The following is a 19,148-nucleotide window of genomic DNA, read 5'->3' on the forward strand; positions in this document are numbered from 1 at the left end:
ATACGCTCTGTAGTTTTCAATCACACGATGATGACGACAACGATGGCTATGATGGCAACGATGACAACAGCTCATGATGATATTTATGATGATGCCGGATTGATATCTTAATGATGATATTTATGATAATGTTGGATTGATCAGGATGATATCATAATGATGACGACGACAAGAATGATACGATGGAACAATGCAATTTGAACGTGCTAATAATGTAAGTCACGCAACATTACCTTGGTATAATCCCATTTATACTTGTCATTGTTGTTTGGTTGGAGGTAGTAAGCTTTGCCATTATCGCCACCAGCTACCAGAACCCACGGTTTGCCACTTTCTGATCTGTATTTGAGGTTCAGTGATGAAGGTGAGGAAGAAGACAACGATGATGTTTTGACGACGATGAAGAAGATGACGAAGACGATGATATTGACGATGATTACAACGTGTTGATGGTTATAATGTTCACAATAATAATGATGACCGTAGCCGAGGCGATGATGAGGTTATGTGTTTCTCAAAAATATTAACAGTCTTTGAAAACATTACAAATTCAATAACTTCAACCCAAAACTTCAACAAAAACATTCTAAACAGCGAAATGAACATATTGAAACATATCAAATAGAAATATATGAATGAAAATGTACATATTGAGATAACACGGACTGCTTATCAGGATAGAAAAGTTTGAGTGACCCGGGACTCCTATCCTTGGCTCCGATCCTTGGAATGAAATCTCCAGCTATCACGTGTCGAACATATCCTGAAACTTCCCTAAAAAATTTCATTCTTTATTTTGTTATATGTTTTTGATTATCTAATAATATGAATATTAGTTTTTTGGTTCTTTTATTTTAACCGGAAGTTGAGCGGATCAATCTGCCAGACTTCTACGGTCCCATTCCTATCACTTCCTGATCCCTGCACGCTGACGATGACGTCAAGGAAGCCATCTTTGTTCATGTCACCGACCAAAACATCGAAATATTCCCGACCTTTTTCCAAAACCAGACCTTTTATCTTGAATGTGCGATGTTATTTGAAAGTAAATTTTTATATTTTAAAGTTTGTTTTCAATAAATTAACGTTATAAATAATAAGATATAATATTGCAAAAATTGTTTAGACAAACTTCTTCAGGAGCGTCCCACGATCCAGGATTACCTCTGGCGGTTTCAGGCCAGAAAAAGTTCAAGCTCTTCATAACTTTGCCTTTAACCGAGTAAAATATGATTTTAGTTAAATTTCTTGATGTTCATTAAAAATTTTACGAATGTTTGTAGTATACACAAAGTTGTGTATACAGTTTCATTTTCAACTGTTAAAATACTTACTAACATAATAACCAACAATACCAATTCAACTTGTTATTAGTTTATTATTTAATTATTTGATGTTGTTTATATCTGCTCTGCACTGCTTTTAGAAATTGATGAAAAACTTTTAAAACAGTTCAGTCTCAGCGTTACCTAGCAATTATTCTCATCGATTGCATCACTCAGAGGTATCAAGTATGACACGCAAATGAATGCGGTTCAGCCTAACGTAATTTTATATTAAAAATAGCAGCTGGAATTTTTTTGGAGGTCTAACCCGACCATTTCGAAAAAACTTACCCACCAGACGTTTTTCATCATTCCGCCATCTTGCGCTACTAACCAGTTGTATAGACGACCTGCCAATCATCTTTCTTTTGTTTAATGTGGGCCAGTACAAGATTGCCGTCACAGGCGTTTTCCTTGAGGATGATGTCCACCCACGGTCTGGTCAAGTCTTCGCCAAGGGAGGGACTGTGGTAGAGTACTAACTGGTTTCTACCCTCTGAAAAATTATACACGTCTGGTTTAGAAGAGATTAAATTATTGAATTTTTTTGTTTTATGGACTGGTTGTACTGAAATGTGATGTGATTTTTAAATTATATTTTTATTTTTCTGTTGTGAGAGATAAGTTATTTTCTTCAAGATGAACGTTATTGCAAAAAGAAAAATACTAAAATGCTGTTTTTAAAAGAGTCATTTTTAAAGATGGAATGCTAAAAATTGTCAATACATCATCAATAAATCAATTTAAAATTGCTGTTGACGTAAGCATGAATACAAATCAATAGAACCAACCCGAGATAATGCGTCTACAAGTGAGAAAATGATAATTAGTTCTAATGCCACCGAGGTCCATCCATATTAGTCTACCGAAAATGAAAGTCTTCTTGGTCGGGGTTTTCGGACTCGTTAGATCGAAATAATTCTGAAAGTTGATGTCGCTTATATCGACCAGGATCACCTTTCCATCTCCTTTACCTACGATATCCGCTCCGTCTGGGATCGTCACTGCCAGCTCAAACGGAAAGGCATCATCTGTTTTATGGTGGTTATTTGTTTGTTCGTAGTTATCGATGTTGCATTCCCTAACATGATGTTTACCGGTACAATTGTACAATTTCGCAAACTTTATTCATGTTACAAATCAATAGTAGAGTCAATAAAATTTGTTTTATTGAAAAAAATGAGTTGATGATAAGTTTTATTCCGAATGAAAACATTAATTTAGAAAATAATCAAATACAATTAGTACTAGGGGCGGGTGTGATGTCTTTAGGCCAGTAGAGAGTAGGAGGCAGAGGAACAAGTTTGGCGGTTGTCAAGTTCTTCAGACCCGTCCAAAGGTAAGCCCTATCTTTTGTGTTGACGTTGGTCAGATAGGAGCTGATAAGTAGTTGGTATGTTGTGCCTTTTTTGTCTACCTTGACGTGGAAATTCAAGTTGCCAGCGTTAGGTATTGATATATTTTTGAGAGGAAGCAAATCGTACGCGACACGAACGTCCCTTTCATCAAACACTTCAAAATTGAAATCAAATGCCTTGCACACGAAGCAGAATGCCAAGAGAAGAAAGATTGCTCTAATTTGTTCTGCCATGCTTGGAGAAAAATAAAATCACGACAGGCAAATTGATGTTTGTAGATTAAATTATTTATACTAAAGAGAGCTGTGATAATGTTGCCCTATGATATAATAATGATCTAGAAGCATTGTTTGAATGATATCGTATGTTTTCAACATTAGATTAGATAACTTACCTACGTAATACACTCATGCTTACCTTATCTTCAGAATTATAATTTAAATTCCAAGTTCACTTTTAAATTAATCTGCACATTTCTCATCATCGGAGCCAGCTGAACTGTTGTCTCTCTTTCTCTGTCTCCGCAGATAACAAATCTTCTCGTATCGTCATTTTAAATTTAAAAAAGGAAATTTTTATTGCAAATTGTAATATAAAATCGTTGTCTTTAATTTTATAAATAATTAATTTTGTTAAGTTTTTGTTTGCTGTGTAAAGAAACTTAACATGACGTGTGCCAGTCTACTCCGAAGTCCAATGAACTTGCTATTGAGAATGAGCAAAGGTCAGAGTACTTCAGTCAGCGTTCTCTTCAAAGGTCACCACTTTAATCAGCGAATCACTAGTCAGAGATATTTATCAAAAAATTCGGTTGTCAACGCTGGTGAGTGTCAGGTTTGAATGTTTGCTGAAACATGAAAATTTTTATAAGTATTTTTCTTTGATTGGACCAAAAAATGCATCCATCTATATGTGTGTTATGTTATGTTAAATTTTAATATGCATGTGCTATCTTTGGCCTGTTTATTTGTTTATTTCATATATTAATTAAATAATATGAAATAATTTTTTTAGTGCTTAAATTAATAAAATTAATTAACAAAACCTAACATTCATTCAACTAACAATTCTATATCTATGTTCTTTATCTTTGGAATTAAATAGAAATAAATAGACTAATCAATCAAATCAATAAAAATAAATTTATTATTATTATTTATCATGTTTTTACTGATCAAATCATAAATGAATAACTTTATTTTTATTAATTCTTAATTACCAACTAATTAAATTAAGGATTCTACAATTAATTAGTTAATTTATTTTTTTTTCAATTAACTAATTAATTAGTTTATTTGTTCATTTATTTATTTATTATTTAGAAAGAAGATACTCAGAAAAACACGAATGGATCTCATTGAATGGTGAGATAGGAACCATTGGCATTAGTCACTATGCTCAGGTAGCTGAAGAACCTCTCAGTAAAAATAAAAATAATTATATCTAATAATAAAATAATATTATTTCATTATTATAATCAACAATAAGGTGGTATAATATTTTTTTCATTATAGTGGTAATATTATAGTTTGAATATAGTTATTTTTATAAATAATTCTGACTTTTTTTAGGAGTCTTTAGGAGAAATCGTGTACTGTCAGCTGCCCCAGGTCGGGGATAAATATGACAAAGGAGGTATAATAATTATAATATTATTATTATTGTTAATAATAATAATATTAACAATAATAATAATTTATAATTAAATAATTAAAAATGAATTAATAATTAGGTATTTAAAAATGAGAAAAAAAAAGATTTGATTTTTTTCTCCAAAGATGAGGTAGGTGCAGTGGAAAGTGTGAAGGCGGCCTCTGAAGTTTACACCCCGGTATCTGGAGAGATTGTCGAGAGGAATGACAAGGCCGAGGAAAACCCGAGCATAATTAATAAGTCCTGTTACGAGAAAGGTTGGATCTTTTTTTATTTTGTTTTTTTTTTGGTCAGCTGTGTAATGGGTAAAAGTTATTTAATAATAATTATTTTTTTTAAATTCAATTTTTTTTGTTTTTTTTGGTAACATTAAAATGAAAAATTTGTAATCTTTGTAGGATGGTTGTTTAAATTAAAGCTGACGGATCATAATGAGTTACAGAAACTTATGTCTGAAAGTGCTTATCAGGAGTTTCTGAAGAGACAGAGCCATGATTGATCGAGTGTTTGTTTGATTGATTGAATGAGTGGTTGATTGAGTGATTGGTTGAGTGAGTGATTGAATGATAGACTTAATGACCGAATGAGTGAGTGTATGACTGTCGGAATGGTTGTTTGAATGAGTGATTGAATGGATAAACGGATAAATAAATGAATAAACGATTAATCAATTGATTGAAGGGTTGAATAATATGTTGAATGATTGATTGACTGACTGAATGATTGATTGATATTATTTTATGGGTTGATTACATTTATGATCTGGTGATAATTTACATAGTCTGCCATCACATTGTTTCAATCATTCGGTGATATATCAAGAAAATGTGGACATATTTTTGCTAGCTAACCAGACTGAAGCATTTATTCATTTCATCTGTTCTTAGTTTATTATCGAGATATAGCAACGTTATTAGCAACTAAAGTCATGTTAAAAATTTTTTTGTTTCTTTGTTTGTTGAAAAAATTGTTATATTTTGTTTATGAAAATCTTTCATGTTTGGTTTTTTGCACTGTTGCATGTTTGGGATTGGTTCGTTCGTTCGTTCGTTGGTTCGTTCGTTCGTTTGAATCCATCATTCATTTGTCATATCTTATACATTATACAGAAATTGTCTTTTGAAATTTTATTCAGTTATTATGTATAAATTACTTATTTTAGTTAGACGCGTGCCTCAAATGACAGGCTGTTGTTTAATTTTTCAAAACTCAAAAACGTGATTTTATTTAATCTGTTTTTTTTCTATTTTCTCAAAAGTTGAAAAAAATTTTTGTTGTCGCTGAAAATATAATAATGCCTTGATCGAATTTCGTCTCGTTTCTTGATAGATATGATACAACTTGATACAATCTTGATACTAGATTGATACAATAATACATACCTACATATACAAAAATACATGGCAATAATACTTAAGATTTAGCAACTTATATTATTTAGCTCACTCAAACATAAATAAAACTGCTATGTATATAGCCATATATATCATCTAGATATCATATACAAACATATGATACATATAGATATCATTTATATATAAACATAGGAGTATATATATACTCGTATATGTACTCTAATATATATCATACAATGATATACGCATATGTATGTGCGTATATGTAGATAAACGCAATTGAAACTCTGGGGCAGAGCATCTCTGTAAAGATTTAAAAGAGGAATCAGAGTGAATAGTTTCCTTGTTTACACTGGATGCCACATTACTAAGTAGACGTACACTTTGTATTGTGCACTGTGCATGCGTATGTGTGTGTGTGTGTGTGTGTACGGTTGAATAAGTGTGCGTTTGTGTAGGTTGTGAGAGTTGTGTTAAATGTGTAATGAAAAGATTTGATTGTTTTACAAGATATTTAGTTTAATGTTGGTAGATGGTTGTAATGTTAATTAATACTATGGTATATGTCTGAGAAGAATGGACAGATGAAAATATAGTTGTGTATAGTGTAGTAGTAGTATATGTGAAAATATAGTATGTAGATGTTAATCAAAGGCAAAATGATGAATGGGTAGCAGTAGCATTAGAGATAGAAGAAGTGTCATGGTTAAAATGAAAGCATTTAAAATCAACTGCATATTTATTATAGATTTATAAATTTTACTTTGTTAAATTTATTAAAATAATATTAATAATAATAAAAGAAGTACTATAACTGATGTGGATATCAATGAAAATGCAACACCACTGACAACAATATAAACATGAATAATTTTATAAATGACATTACTACTACTACTGCTACTGCTGCAGCAGCTACTACTACTACTAATAATAATATAATTGTAGATAAAATTAAAAGTGATGATAAGAACGTTTCATTTGATCTCGATTATTGTTACATGGCAAACAACAACAATGACGACGACGATGAAGTCATGAGTGATGGTGGCTCTGAAATGCGCCACAACAACCACAAAGAAACAAGAAATTTATTGATTGTCGAACCTTCAGATCACGACGACGACGATGATGATAAGATTATCCAGAAAATTCTGAATAGTGGTTGCGCTTCTGACACACTTTGCAACAGAAATGTTCTTACAGATTCCAACAGTTTTCAAAATTTTCAACCGCAATTTATCACAGACTTCACTTTTTACGATGAGCAGTTGCAGCAGCAGCAGCAGCAACCAAATCTGCTGCCACAGCGAGAGATATACTCAACTACTCAGCAACAAATCCTACAGTTGCAGCAACAACAACTGCAGTTGCAACAACAGCAGCAACAAATACAGCAACAGTTGCAAAGTTATTGGCCTTTTCAACAATTGCAGCAGCAACAACAGCAGCAACAGCTCATTTTTCAGCAAACTCCTTCAGCACTTAGCTATCCAATCAACTTGCTCAACAGTAACAACAGCCAAAATTTCACAAACAACGCTAACAACAACAACAACAACAACAACTTCATCATAAACAACGATCCTACTTATGATTTAGAAGACAACACGACATTAGTCTCGTCGACAACAACAACGACTCAGAATTACTTTGCAGATGACGGCGACGCATCATTCGGCAACATCAATATCGCGTACGACAACAATTTTCCAAACTTCGGCAACAGCAATAACAATGTTGCGCAACAAATTTACGTTGACAGCAACATGGCAGCAACAGCAGTATCGGCAGCGGCGCCTGTTTATTACCAACTGTCTCCGAATCATGATCAGCCATCTTCAACGACCGATCTCATCATTCACAATAACTCTCAACAGTTCTACAACAACATCAAAAACAACGATGACGTCATCGGCAACGTCATCGGCAACGTCATAAGCAGCAACAACAACGCTGAATATCACAACAACAACAACATCAGCAGCAATATTGACTATCAGAGCAGCAACAAAACTTTCACCAGCACCACCACCAACAACAACAATGACAACGCCAGCGACAAAGAAGAATTAAATACTAAAGAAATAGCGACTAAGGTGAACATACTGTACTTATTTATGCTAATAGAATTAATTTTGTATGGTGATGACGTTTGATTTATATAGCGCCGTGGGAACTTTGAATCAAATTTGCCAAAAACGCCCTGCGTACAGACATGCGTTCACAATAGACGGAATATCTCTTTACATTTGAACTCCATCACTTCAACGCCAGAGGCAAGCACTTTACCGCTACACCAGCCTACAGCCTGAGATAAGAAGGATATCTAAATAAAATTTTGCCAAAAATTCTTAACTAATTCAAATTTAATTTGACAAAGGTGAACAACGAATTGAAAAAGTTCAGCATACCGCAAGCAGTATTTGCAGAGAAGGTCCTAGGTCGAAGCCAAGGAACACTCAGTGACCTACTTAGAAACCCAAAACCCTGGAGTAAGTTAAAATCAGGTCGGGAGACGTTCAGACGTATGTTAAAGTGGTTGGACCAGAGCGAGGAAAACAAGATGGTTGCCCTGAGAAATGGAGGGAGTAGTAGTGGCGGGAATAGTGGCGGCTGCAGCAGTAGCGGTAGTAGCAGTAGCAGCGGCTGTGTCGGTTTTGAAGATGATGGCTGTAGTGGTGGTGGTGTAAATGTGGCAGGTTCGTTCGATGTTTTTACTTACATGCTCGCGCGTTTGTCTGTGGTCTTCTGTGTTTCTCTTCGGTATACACACAAACACACACGCACAAATTACATATGCACACACGCACACATACAAACAAACATATATTTATATATAAATAATAAAATAAATTAATACTAATTAATAATTTAGAAATTTATGTGGCGTCTGGTTGTTTCCAATTGAACATTGTTATTTCAACCGTTCGAAATTAATGAGAGTTAAATGTGAGGGATGGCTTGTGTTCATTTTGTTTTTGCCTCCCTAGATGGTATGAAACAATAATAGGTGTGCGTGCGTGTGCGCGCGCGTTTGTTTGTGTATGTGTTTATGCACGTGTGTGTGTATGTATGTATGTGTGCGTACGTTTGTTTGTTTGTTTGTTTGTATGTATGTCTTTCTGTGTGCTTGCCGATGTTTGTTTGGATGTGATAACGTACATTTGCATGCATCCAGGCATTCATGCATACTACACAAACACACACACATGTAGTACACACTGAAGTACGATGTACACACAGTTTGCTTTCATGTACGGGCATACTTAAGTTAGTATGATTGTGTGCACGTGTTTGTTATTATTTCATGTCGAGATATGTTTTAAACTAAGTGCATGTATGTTTGTATGCGTATATACATGTTTGCATGTCTGTTTGTACTTTTGTATGTATGTTTTGTATGTATGTATGTATGCAAAATACATCTATGTATGAATGCGTGTATATGGGCATGCATATATGATATGTTTTGGATGTTTTTCTGTAAGTATGTATTTTTAATTTTTCATGTGCTAACGTGTCAATGAGTGCGTATGTGAGTGTGGTATTTGTATATGTTTGTGTGTATGTGTATGCTTTTTTGGTATTTTGATGAGTAGGTGCATGTAACTAAGAGGAAAAAATATAGAGGGATGTTTTTGTAATGTCTAGCTAGATAGTCTACTGTTCTGTCTGTGTTTTGTGCATTTATGTGTGTGTGTATGTGTGTGTGTGTTTGGGTATGTGTATATATGCGTATATGTGTATTTATGTGTGTGTACAAGGTATATATTAAAGTATTTCACGTACAAATAGGATAAACTATATATACGTATACGAACGTTAAGCGACGTTCGTATACGTACATAGTTGCATACATACATAGTTGCATACATACATAGTTGTACACATGCTCACACATGTATAAAGACAAACATACATACATACATACATACATACACACACACACACACATACATACATACAAACAAACATACATACTTACATACATACACACACACTCCCACACATACATACATACATACGTACATACATACATATATACATACATACATACACATTCCATGCTCCTCATTAATTTCTTTTTCATTGCTTTTTCTTATGTTGCCGTACGTACGCATACATGTTTGCATGTACGTACATGTATATTACTACAAGATATGTTAGTCATCATTATTCTCATATGTCGTTGTAGTTGATGCTGTTGTTGTGGTTGTTTGCATATTAATGTCGTTGAAGTGGCTACTATTGCTGCTGCTGGGTGTGATGATGTTTTTACTATTGCTATTTAATTTTTAATCTCAATGTCATTAGCGAGTATGCGTGCATTATACATGGAAAATGCATGATTGTATGCATGTATTGTATTGTATGTTTGCATGGATGTATGTATGTATTGTATTGTATTGTATATGTATCTATGTATGTATATATGATGACGTAAGTAATGATGATGATGACGACGATGATGATAATGATGGTGATGATGGTGATGACGACGACGACGACGATGATGATGATGACAACGATGATGATGATGATGACTATATAGTGGTGATGTGTTCCAGCTACGGTTAATCTAATTGCCCAAAGAACTGTAATTTTCGCAGACGTTAATTTGCTTTGAGCAATAGCACAACACCATTCTTTTGATATCGTCATCATCTTTATCATCGCCCTTATCATCAGTAGCTGCAGCAGCAACATCAGCTTCTTGTTCTTCTTTTTCTTCTTGTTTTTCTTGTTTTTCTTGTTTTTCTTGTTCTTCTTGTTCTTCTTTTTGTTGTTATACTTCTTGTTCTTGTTCTTCTTGTTCTTCTTGTTCTTCTTCTTGTTCATCTTTTTCTTCTTCTTCTTCATCTTTTTTTTCTTCTTTTTTTTCTTCTTCTTCTTCTTCTTCCTCATCGTAACACCATTTTGGCAAAATAATAACGTTAAAAACTGTTCAATAGTTTGTCGCCTTTTATAATTCTAAATGATGTTGATGATGATGATGATGATCATCATCATCCTCACCATCATGTCGTTCTTGTTGATGATGACGATGAAGAAAATGATGATGATCGTTGTCAACATTACCATCTTCTTGGTCCAAAACATGCAGTTTCTTAACGTTCGTAATGTTTGGCTTGGTTATATTTGCATGTTTGTTCATACATAAGTTTGTATGTTTTTTGCGTGTTTGTGTATGCATGTATGTATGTATGTGTATGCATTAATTTGTATGTATGTGCGTGTGTATGTATTTCGATTTTTCGTATAAATACATATATATGTCATTGTATAATCATATGTATGTGTTTATTTATTTGTTTTTTGAATGATATAAACATACATATAAACATACAAACAAACGTACATACATACAAACAAACAAACATACATACTTACAAACATGCATACAAACATACACACAAACATGCACACATGCATGTTTTATGTGTTTCGTATATGAAGACGTCCAAAACAACAACTCAATTTTTTAGATAAATATCTAGAAATGGTTTTCTATGTAAGTTCTCCTATCTATTTTTTGTATGTGTTTTTATGTTTGATGGTTTGTATGTTTGCATGTATATATGTATTACGTATGTCTTTATGTTTTTTGTATGTATGAATATTTGTATGCATATTTGTGTTTGCATGTTCGACGCTTTCACTGTTTTAATGTATGTTTGCTTGGTTAGATGTTTGTATTTTCGTTTTGTTTGCATGCATGCATGCATGTTTGTATACATACACATGTTTGTATGTTTTGCATGCATGTTTTGCATGTATGCATGCATCTTTTTTGCAAGTTGTTGGTCTGTATGCATTCCGAGAGAGCATTTTGAAGTTGCGATCCTGTATGTATATTTCTTTTAATGTGCATTTTATTTGCATTTTATTAACGGTAATAACATCATCTGCTTCGTCGTCGTCATCTTCATCTTCATTTGACACCCTTCACATTATTGCCGATATCATCATCATCATCATCATCACATCATCATCATCATCATCATCACATCATCATCATCACATCATCATCATCATCATCATCACATCATCATCATCATCATCATCATCATCATTATCGTCGTTATTATTATTATTATTATTATTATTATTATTATTATTATTATTATTGAGATTATTTATCATACCATCATGAAAATCATTATTATGATAATTGTACTTGGTAACTTCGTTCAAGCTATCATTATTCATATCTTCATACACACACACACACACACACACACACACTCACACACACACACACACACACACACACATATATATATATATATATATATATATATATATATATATATACGCAATTATTTTATTAGACTTTTACGCTCTTTCTCACACGATTTTTTATGTTTGTATACATTCATGTATGTCTGTATGAATGTTGGTATGTATGTGTATATGTATGTAGATTTGTATACATATATATGTATGTGTGAATGTGTGTGTGTGTATGTATGTATGAATGTATGCATGTATGTACGTGTGTGTGTAAGTATGTGGGTGTGTTTTTGCGTGTGTGTTTGTGCGTGTGTGTGCGTGTGGTGTGTGTGTATGTGTATGTGTACGCTGATTTTGACATTGACCTGTTCCAACATTGGACGTCGCTCATTGCCTGTTTGTTGTTGGGTATATTGAATTAACTTTACGGCTGGTTACTGTCTCGGGAAAAAATTTTTTCTTGCCATTATTTTTATTTTTATTGTTGTTATTGATGTTTGAGTTGTTATTATTTAGCACGCACATACATGCGTATATATACCTACACGTACAAACAAACAAATAGACAAACAAACTTACATACAAACAAACAAACAAACATACACACATACAATGTTTGTAAAATTTGCTCGATTGCAATTGGTGTTATAGTTTATGCTCTACATTTAGTTCGTTCGGCGTTTGTTTAATGTTTGCAACTTGTTATTTATGAGCTTTCTCTCTCTTTCTCTGTCTGCTTGTCTTACTGTCTGCTTATCTTTTTCTTCCTTTTCTCTCTCTCCTTTCTTCTCTCTCTTTTTCTCTCTTTCTTCTTCTGCTGGTCATTTTTTCTGTCATTCTTTTCTTTTTTTATCTCCTCATCTCCATTTCTTCCTTGTTCTGATCAAGTTTTTTCAATTCTTAACTTTTCTTGATAATGATAACAATGAAGACGACAACGACGATGGTGATGATGAAGATGACGATGATGGTGATAAAGATGACGACGACAATGATGATAATGATGATGAAAATGTTCATGTAAATGTAAGGACATGATGATAAAGATGATGGTGATATTAATAATGATGAATGACGACAACGATGATGATGATGTCTGTAATGTTGTTGCTGCTGCTGCTGACGATGAGAATGCTGCTAATGGTGGTGATAATGGTGATAAGAAAGGGTGATGATAACGATCATCGCGTTGCCGTGACGACGAATTTGTTTCCGGATAATGGTCGCCATTGTTCTTCTAGTTGTTGATGCAATTATAAATGTGACGTCATCCTAATGGTGAAATCGTGGTGATGATGTCATCCTAATGATGAAGATAGAGATGATGACGACGACGAAGATGATGGTAAAACTAAAAACTAAAGATACAGATGATGATATAGCTGATGATATATACGATGATATAGATGATGATATAGATGATGATATATACGATGATATAGATGATGATATAGATGATGATATATACGATGATATAGATGATGATATAGATGATGACATAGATGATGATATATACGATGATATAGATGATGATATGCTGATACTGATGCCAAAAGATATCCCTGCTATAAAATAATAAAATACTTTCAAAAGTAAAGAGCTTGTTTTTATTTTCCTAAATTATTATCATTTTTATTGTTAATTTATTATTATTATTTCTTATTTATTTCCTTCCACGGAGATACAACATTGTTTACGGTAGCCTATCGTCTGTGTCATTGTGTTCTCCATACTTCTGACATTATTATTATTATTATCATTATTATTATTATTATTAAAACTTCTTCGTCTTTCTTATCTTCTTCTTATTTATTATTATTATTATTATTACACGCTCTTGACCAAAGCATTTTTTAAAAACTTTATGCCCTGCGTATCTGTTTATTATTATTATTATTAGTCTATTATTATTATTATGGATTGTATTATTATTATTATTATTATTATTTTGGTTGTTGTTGGGATTGTGGCTGTTTTGTTTTTATTAGCGGAAGAATGATTGAGTGTGCGAAAATGAATAAAGTTAACAAATCAGAGACGTGCGTGAAAGAATGGGATGGATGAATGAATGAATGAATTTGTGAATGAATGAATGAACAAACGAACGAACGAACGAACGAACGGACAAACCAACGAAAGAACGAACGAACGAACAAATGAATGAATGTGTGAGTGAAAGAGAGATAAAAAATCGAATGAAGGAACGAATGAAGGGACGGATGATGAATGGACGAATGTAAGAAAATTAAAACATTTCTTGACTTATATTTGGCTATGCATCAAATTATTATTATTATTTTGCTATGTTGTTACTATTGCTCACAATGTTGTTGTCGTTGTTGTTGTTGTTGTTATTGTTGCTGTTGTCGTTGTTGTTATCACCATTGTGTAATGATTTATATAATTTTTCTTCATAAAATTAATGTTATGTATGTTTTTTGTTTGTTTGTGGTGTGTTGTTTATTCGTTTGAGTGTTCGTTCGTTCGTTCGTTTGTGTGTTTGTTTGTTCGTTTGTTTGTGTGTTTATGTTGTTTGTTTACGTGTTGTGTTGCCTGTTTGTTTGTTTGCTTGTTTGTTTGTTGATGTCATTGTCGTTGGCATTGCTCTAAAAAATAGCGATTCATAATAACGAATATTAATCATGACTCTCTCTCCGCTTCTTTTTGACGCCCGGACAACTTCATCTACCTCCTCTTCCTCCTCCTACTTCTTTTCATCTTGTTTTCCATCTTCTTCATCTTCATCGTCGTCGTCCTCAACAACAACCACAAAAACAGCAACAGTGCAACAACAACACCAATAATAATAATAAAATCAGCCACAACAACAACAACATCAACAACAACACCAATAATAATAATAATAATAACAGCCGCAACAACAACAACATCAACAACAACATAATAATAATAATAATAATAATAATAATAACAGCCACAACAACAACAGCAGCAGCAACAGCAACAAAATAAATGTACATCATTTAAATTCTCAGCCAACTAGCGCAACAACACAGAGGTCACAAGGTCAACGTAGATTGACTGACTGAAGCGAAAAATGAATAAATCCTCACTAATACACGTCCACTGCTTTTTTTGTTTTTTACAAAAAAAAAAAATCAAGAAAAAATTTTTATTTCGAGAATGTTAAAGAAATGAAAAATTTTCAACCCATACTCGTCAGATATGTGTGAGTGTGTTTATATGTGTGTTTGAATGTGTGTGTGTGTGTGGTAGTGTGTGTGTGTGAGTGTGTGTGTGTGTGTGTGTGTGTGTGTGTGTGCGTGTGTGTGTGTGTGTGTACTTAAAAAAAGGTCATACCATTTTAGCGAAAAAGGGGTGATCAAAATTCAGAAAAAAAAATTTGAGTTTTAAAGGAAAAAATAAAATAAATGAGAACAAAATAAAAATAAAATATAACTGACATTCAATAGCCGTTAAAAATTATCTTGAAAATGTTAACATGAGGAATGGCTGAGACAGCCGTTTTAGAGGCACGTAAAAACTCAGCTCGGTCAAATAAAGGCATTAATTATAGATAGAAGTGATGGTAATAGCTTGGAAACCACCATTATGTCGCTCCTGGGAGCCTGGAAACATCACCAAAACGTCATCGCGTTTTTTTTTTATCCTTCCATCCTTCCATCCTCACATCATCTTTTCATCATCGTCGTCGTTGTCAGCATCGTTTATTACTTTTTTATCAATATAACTAACAAAACATTTGTCGGTTTCTCTGTCTGTATTTCTCTCTCTTACTTTCTCTCTCTTGCTATCTCTCTCTCTCTCTCTCTCTCTCTCTCTCTCTTTCTCTCTTTCTTTCTTGCCCTAACTTCTTCTTCTCCTTTTTAATTATATATTCTCTCTTTTGTCGTTTTATTTTACTTTATCAATCTATTTCTCTGTGGGTCTAATTTTTTCTTTCTCTTTAATTTATCTCCCATTTTTTTGGTTTGTTATTGCCTTGGCATTATCTTTATCATCATCATCATTTTTTTCCTTTTCTTCTTCTTCTTCTTCTTCTTCTTCTTCTTCTTCTTCTTCTTCTTCTTCTTCATGGTCCTCAACATAATTTATGTTATCGTAATCATCGTCATCATCATCGTTGTCGTCATCATCGTCTCACACTCATTTATTATTCATATCTGCATACTCCGTCGTCCGTTTCATTCTTATGTCATCATCGCCGCCATCACTATCTTCATCATCAATGACGTCATTATCACCACTACCATCATCATCATCAGTAACACCATCCGTGACATCATCACTGACGTCATAATCATATTGGTTGTCGTTTTAGTTTTTACGTCATCGTCTTCACTGCCATCATTGGCATTCATTACTATCACCACCACCATCATCAGTGACATCATCAATGACGTCTTCAGTGACGTCATCAGTGACGTAATAATCATCTTCGTTATCGTTTTAGGTTTGTTTTCTGCTGCTACTTAGTCGGACGTCATTCGTTAGAATAGAGAAAAATCAGAATAACAGAAAAAAAACACAAAAAAGAACAAAATGTGAACAAAAATAGGCTAAGCAATTGGCATATATGCATGGAACGAGATGATATAGAAGATTAGTTATGTCTTCTCGCATGCACTCAAAATTATGTCTTTTTCTCTCTCTCTCTCTCTTCCTTTCTTTCTTTCTCTCCTTTTCTATGTATGTTTGTATGTATATGTATATATTTTTTTTTCTGAAGTCATTCATTTTAGAGCATACTATAAAGTAAGCAATATTTTTTTTAGTTTATCGGGATGGTTGTTTTAATCTGTCAATATGTGTATGTACGTGGGTGTATGTACGTGTATATATGTATGTATGTGAGTATATGTATGCGAGTGTATGTGTGTGTGTGTGGGATTTTGTATGCATGTGTGTATGTGTTGTATACAAAGTGTAGGTGGATGTACACACTGGCCTATTTGTGTACGTACTCTTTGCGCGGGTGAGTATGTATTATCATATACTTTCGCTGTGTGTGTGTGTGTGCGTGCGTGTTGGTCTGTGTGCGTGCGTGTGTGTTGTTTGTGTGTGTGTTGTCTGTGTGCGTGCGTGCGTGTGTTTGTGTGTGTGTGTGGGTCTTTCTGTGTGTGCGTGCGTTTGTGTGTCTGTGTGTGAGAGTGTGTGTACGTATGTCTTGAGAAAACTGAAGTGACTATGTAGGTAAAAATCTGATGAGGTTGACATTAAAAAATGAATGGCATTTTTGACAGCAATGAAGATGAAGAGGACGATGACGATGATGATAATAGTAGTGATGATGTAGACGACGATGATGATGATGATATGATGATGATCATTCTATACTCACGGGACTATGAAGATCATTATTATGAAGGATGGTCGGTAAAATAGTTTGGAATGAAATTAATATACACATACATCATCATGGCGATGATGTTGATGATGATGACGATGATGATGACGATGATGGCGTTTGTGATGAGTTGTTTTTATGATGATGATAATAAGAGTGTCTTTAGTTGGAGTGAAAATATTAGAATGAAAGCAGTAGTATATCGCTTTTGACAACATCATCATTTTCATTATCATCATCATCTTCATTATCATCATCACCATCTTCCTCCTCCTCATCATTATCATCACTATCTTCTTCATCATTATCATCATCATGGTCTTTGTCGTTTTGTTATTGTATTATTTAGAAGCCGGCAGAACATTAAACTTAGGGCTGCCAAAGTTTTATGATGATGATATCGCTAATCAAAATGGTGTTACTGTGATGATGACGACGGCCATGGTGATTATGACGATGATAGTACGATGATACAATGCTGATACTTCTGTCAGTGATACTGACATGAATGATTGTATTATATTATAATAGTTATAATAATGATCGTAAGACGACGATGGTAGTGATAACGAAAATGATAATCTGGCAATAATACTGATGATGATGATGACCATGATGATGATGATGGTGGTGGTGATGGTGATGATGATGATGACCATGATGATGAGGATGATGATGATGATGATTTGCACCAAATCTCATTAGCTTTATTAACTGTTCTAATCTGCAACAAGCTCTACCATCGCGGAGACTACTAAGATGATGACGATGACGATAATGATGATGACGATGATGATGACGATGATGAAAATAACAAAAACTATATATGATAACGGAATGATAAAGATAGACGATGATGATGATGATAAAGATGACATAACAATTGACGACGACGACGATGATGGCGGTGAAAATGATGACAAAGAGGAAGAATGTGATGAAGATGACGATGACGAATAAGACGACGATGATGAAATTTATGGTGATGAGGAGGAGGAAGACGATGAGGATGACGATACGATTGTTGGCGTTGTTATTGATGGCATCTGAGAGGCAATGAATTTTGATTGATTAATTTCTGCATGCAATCAGGTATAATGAAGGGCCAATTGACGCAAGACCAGCACTTAGATATCCGCGCAACGACAACAACAACAACAGCGTCGGCAATTCAATCACAACAACAACAACAACAACAATTATTACATCAACAACAATTGCATCAACAACAGCTGCAACTACATCATCATCAACAGCAGCAACAACAACTCATTCAACCATCTTCATCGTCGTCGTCAACGTCGTCGTCGCCTCAAAGTGTGTCCTACCATTCGCAGTATCAACAGCAGCCACAGCAACTTCTTCACCAGCAACAACAACAACAACATCAACAATCACAGCAACACCAACAACATCACCAGCAACAACATCAACAATCTCAGCAACACCAGCAACATCACCACCATCAACAACAGCAGCCGCAAAAACATCGTCTAGATCGTGTCGGCAGCAACAGCAGCAGCCACAAGAAGTCTCGAATGGTCTTCACTGAGATTCAGCGTCGCACTTTGGTGGCCATCTTCAAAGAAATCAAGCGACCCAGCAAGGACGTGCAGGCGACCATCGCGGAACAACTTGGTCTAAAGATGTCTACAGTCATCAATTTTTTCATGAACGCGAGGAGAAGGTTTGAATGGTTGAGTGAATAAACGAACGAACGAACGAACGAACGAACAAATGAATGAATTAATTAATTAATTGAAAAATGAATTGATGCATAAATGGGTGAATGGATGAATGAATAAACAAATAGGCGGATGAACGGCTGGAGTATTAATCAGTTAACTTGATTATGACATGGCAAATAAAAAGATTTCAAGTAGTCCATGCT

General features: G+C 34.0%; 3 protein-coding genes across 3 annotated transcripts in view; 2 read left to right on the plus strand and 1 right to left on the minus strand.

Moving 5' to 3' along the window:
* The window catches only part of HELRODRAFT_190854 (hypothetical protein), a gene marked incomplete at its 3' end in the record, with an annotated part of 3,570 nt that extends 636 nt beyond the window's left edge, over positions 1–2,934 (minus strand). The window contains exons 1-7 of the mRNA XM_009015569.1: positions 2,574–2,934; positions 2,117–2,356; positions 1,660–1,839; positions 1,133–1,212; positions 860–1,020; positions 667–774; positions 234–339 (exon numbers count right to left, since the gene is read on the minus strand). Coding sequence (XP_009013817.1) covers positions 234–339; positions 667–774; positions 860–1,020; positions 1,133–1,212; positions 1,660–1,839; positions 2,117–2,356; positions 2,574–2,916 — 1,218 coding nt within the window. The 5' untranslated portion in view covers positions 2,917–2,934. The remainder of the gene's footprint in view (positions 1–233; positions 340–666; positions 775–859; positions 1,021–1,132; positions 1,213–1,659; positions 1,840–2,116; positions 2,357–2,573) is intronic.
* Positions 2,935–3,204: 270 nt separating this feature from the next.
* On the plus strand, positions 3,205–5,640 carry HELRODRAFT_185416 (hypothetical protein). The gene is given in 7 exon segments (XM_009015570.1): positions 3,205–3,407; positions 3,441–3,506; positions 4,006–4,085; positions 4,255–4,318; positions 4,462–4,593; positions 4,735–5,369; positions 5,382–5,640. 6 exon segments carry the CDS (start codon positions 3,350–3,352, stop codon positions 4,833–4,835), a joined length of 501 nt encoding a protein of 166 aa, XP_009013818.1. The 5' UTR covers positions 3,205–3,349; the 3' UTR covers positions 4,836–5,369; positions 5,382–5,640.
* A 2,120-nt stretch (positions 5,641–7,760) lies between these two features.
* On the plus strand, positions 7,761–18,939 carry HELRODRAFT_151232 (hypothetical protein; the record flags this gene model as incomplete). The annotated part of the gene is made up of 3 exons (XM_009015571.1): positions 7,761–7,790; positions 8,075–8,300; positions 18,755–18,939. Coding segments are annotated over 3 exons (441 nt in total), but the record flags the coding sequence as incomplete, so codon positions are not given.
* Between the last annotated feature and the right edge of the window lie 209 nt (positions 18,940–19,148).

Source organism: Helobdella robusta (assembly GCF_000326865.2).
Source record: "Helobdella robusta unplaced genomic scaffold HELROscaffold_16, whole genome shotgun sequence".
Lineage (NCBI taxonomy): Eukaryota > Metazoa > Annelida > Clitellata > Rhynchobdellida > Glossiphoniidae > Helobdella > Helobdella robusta.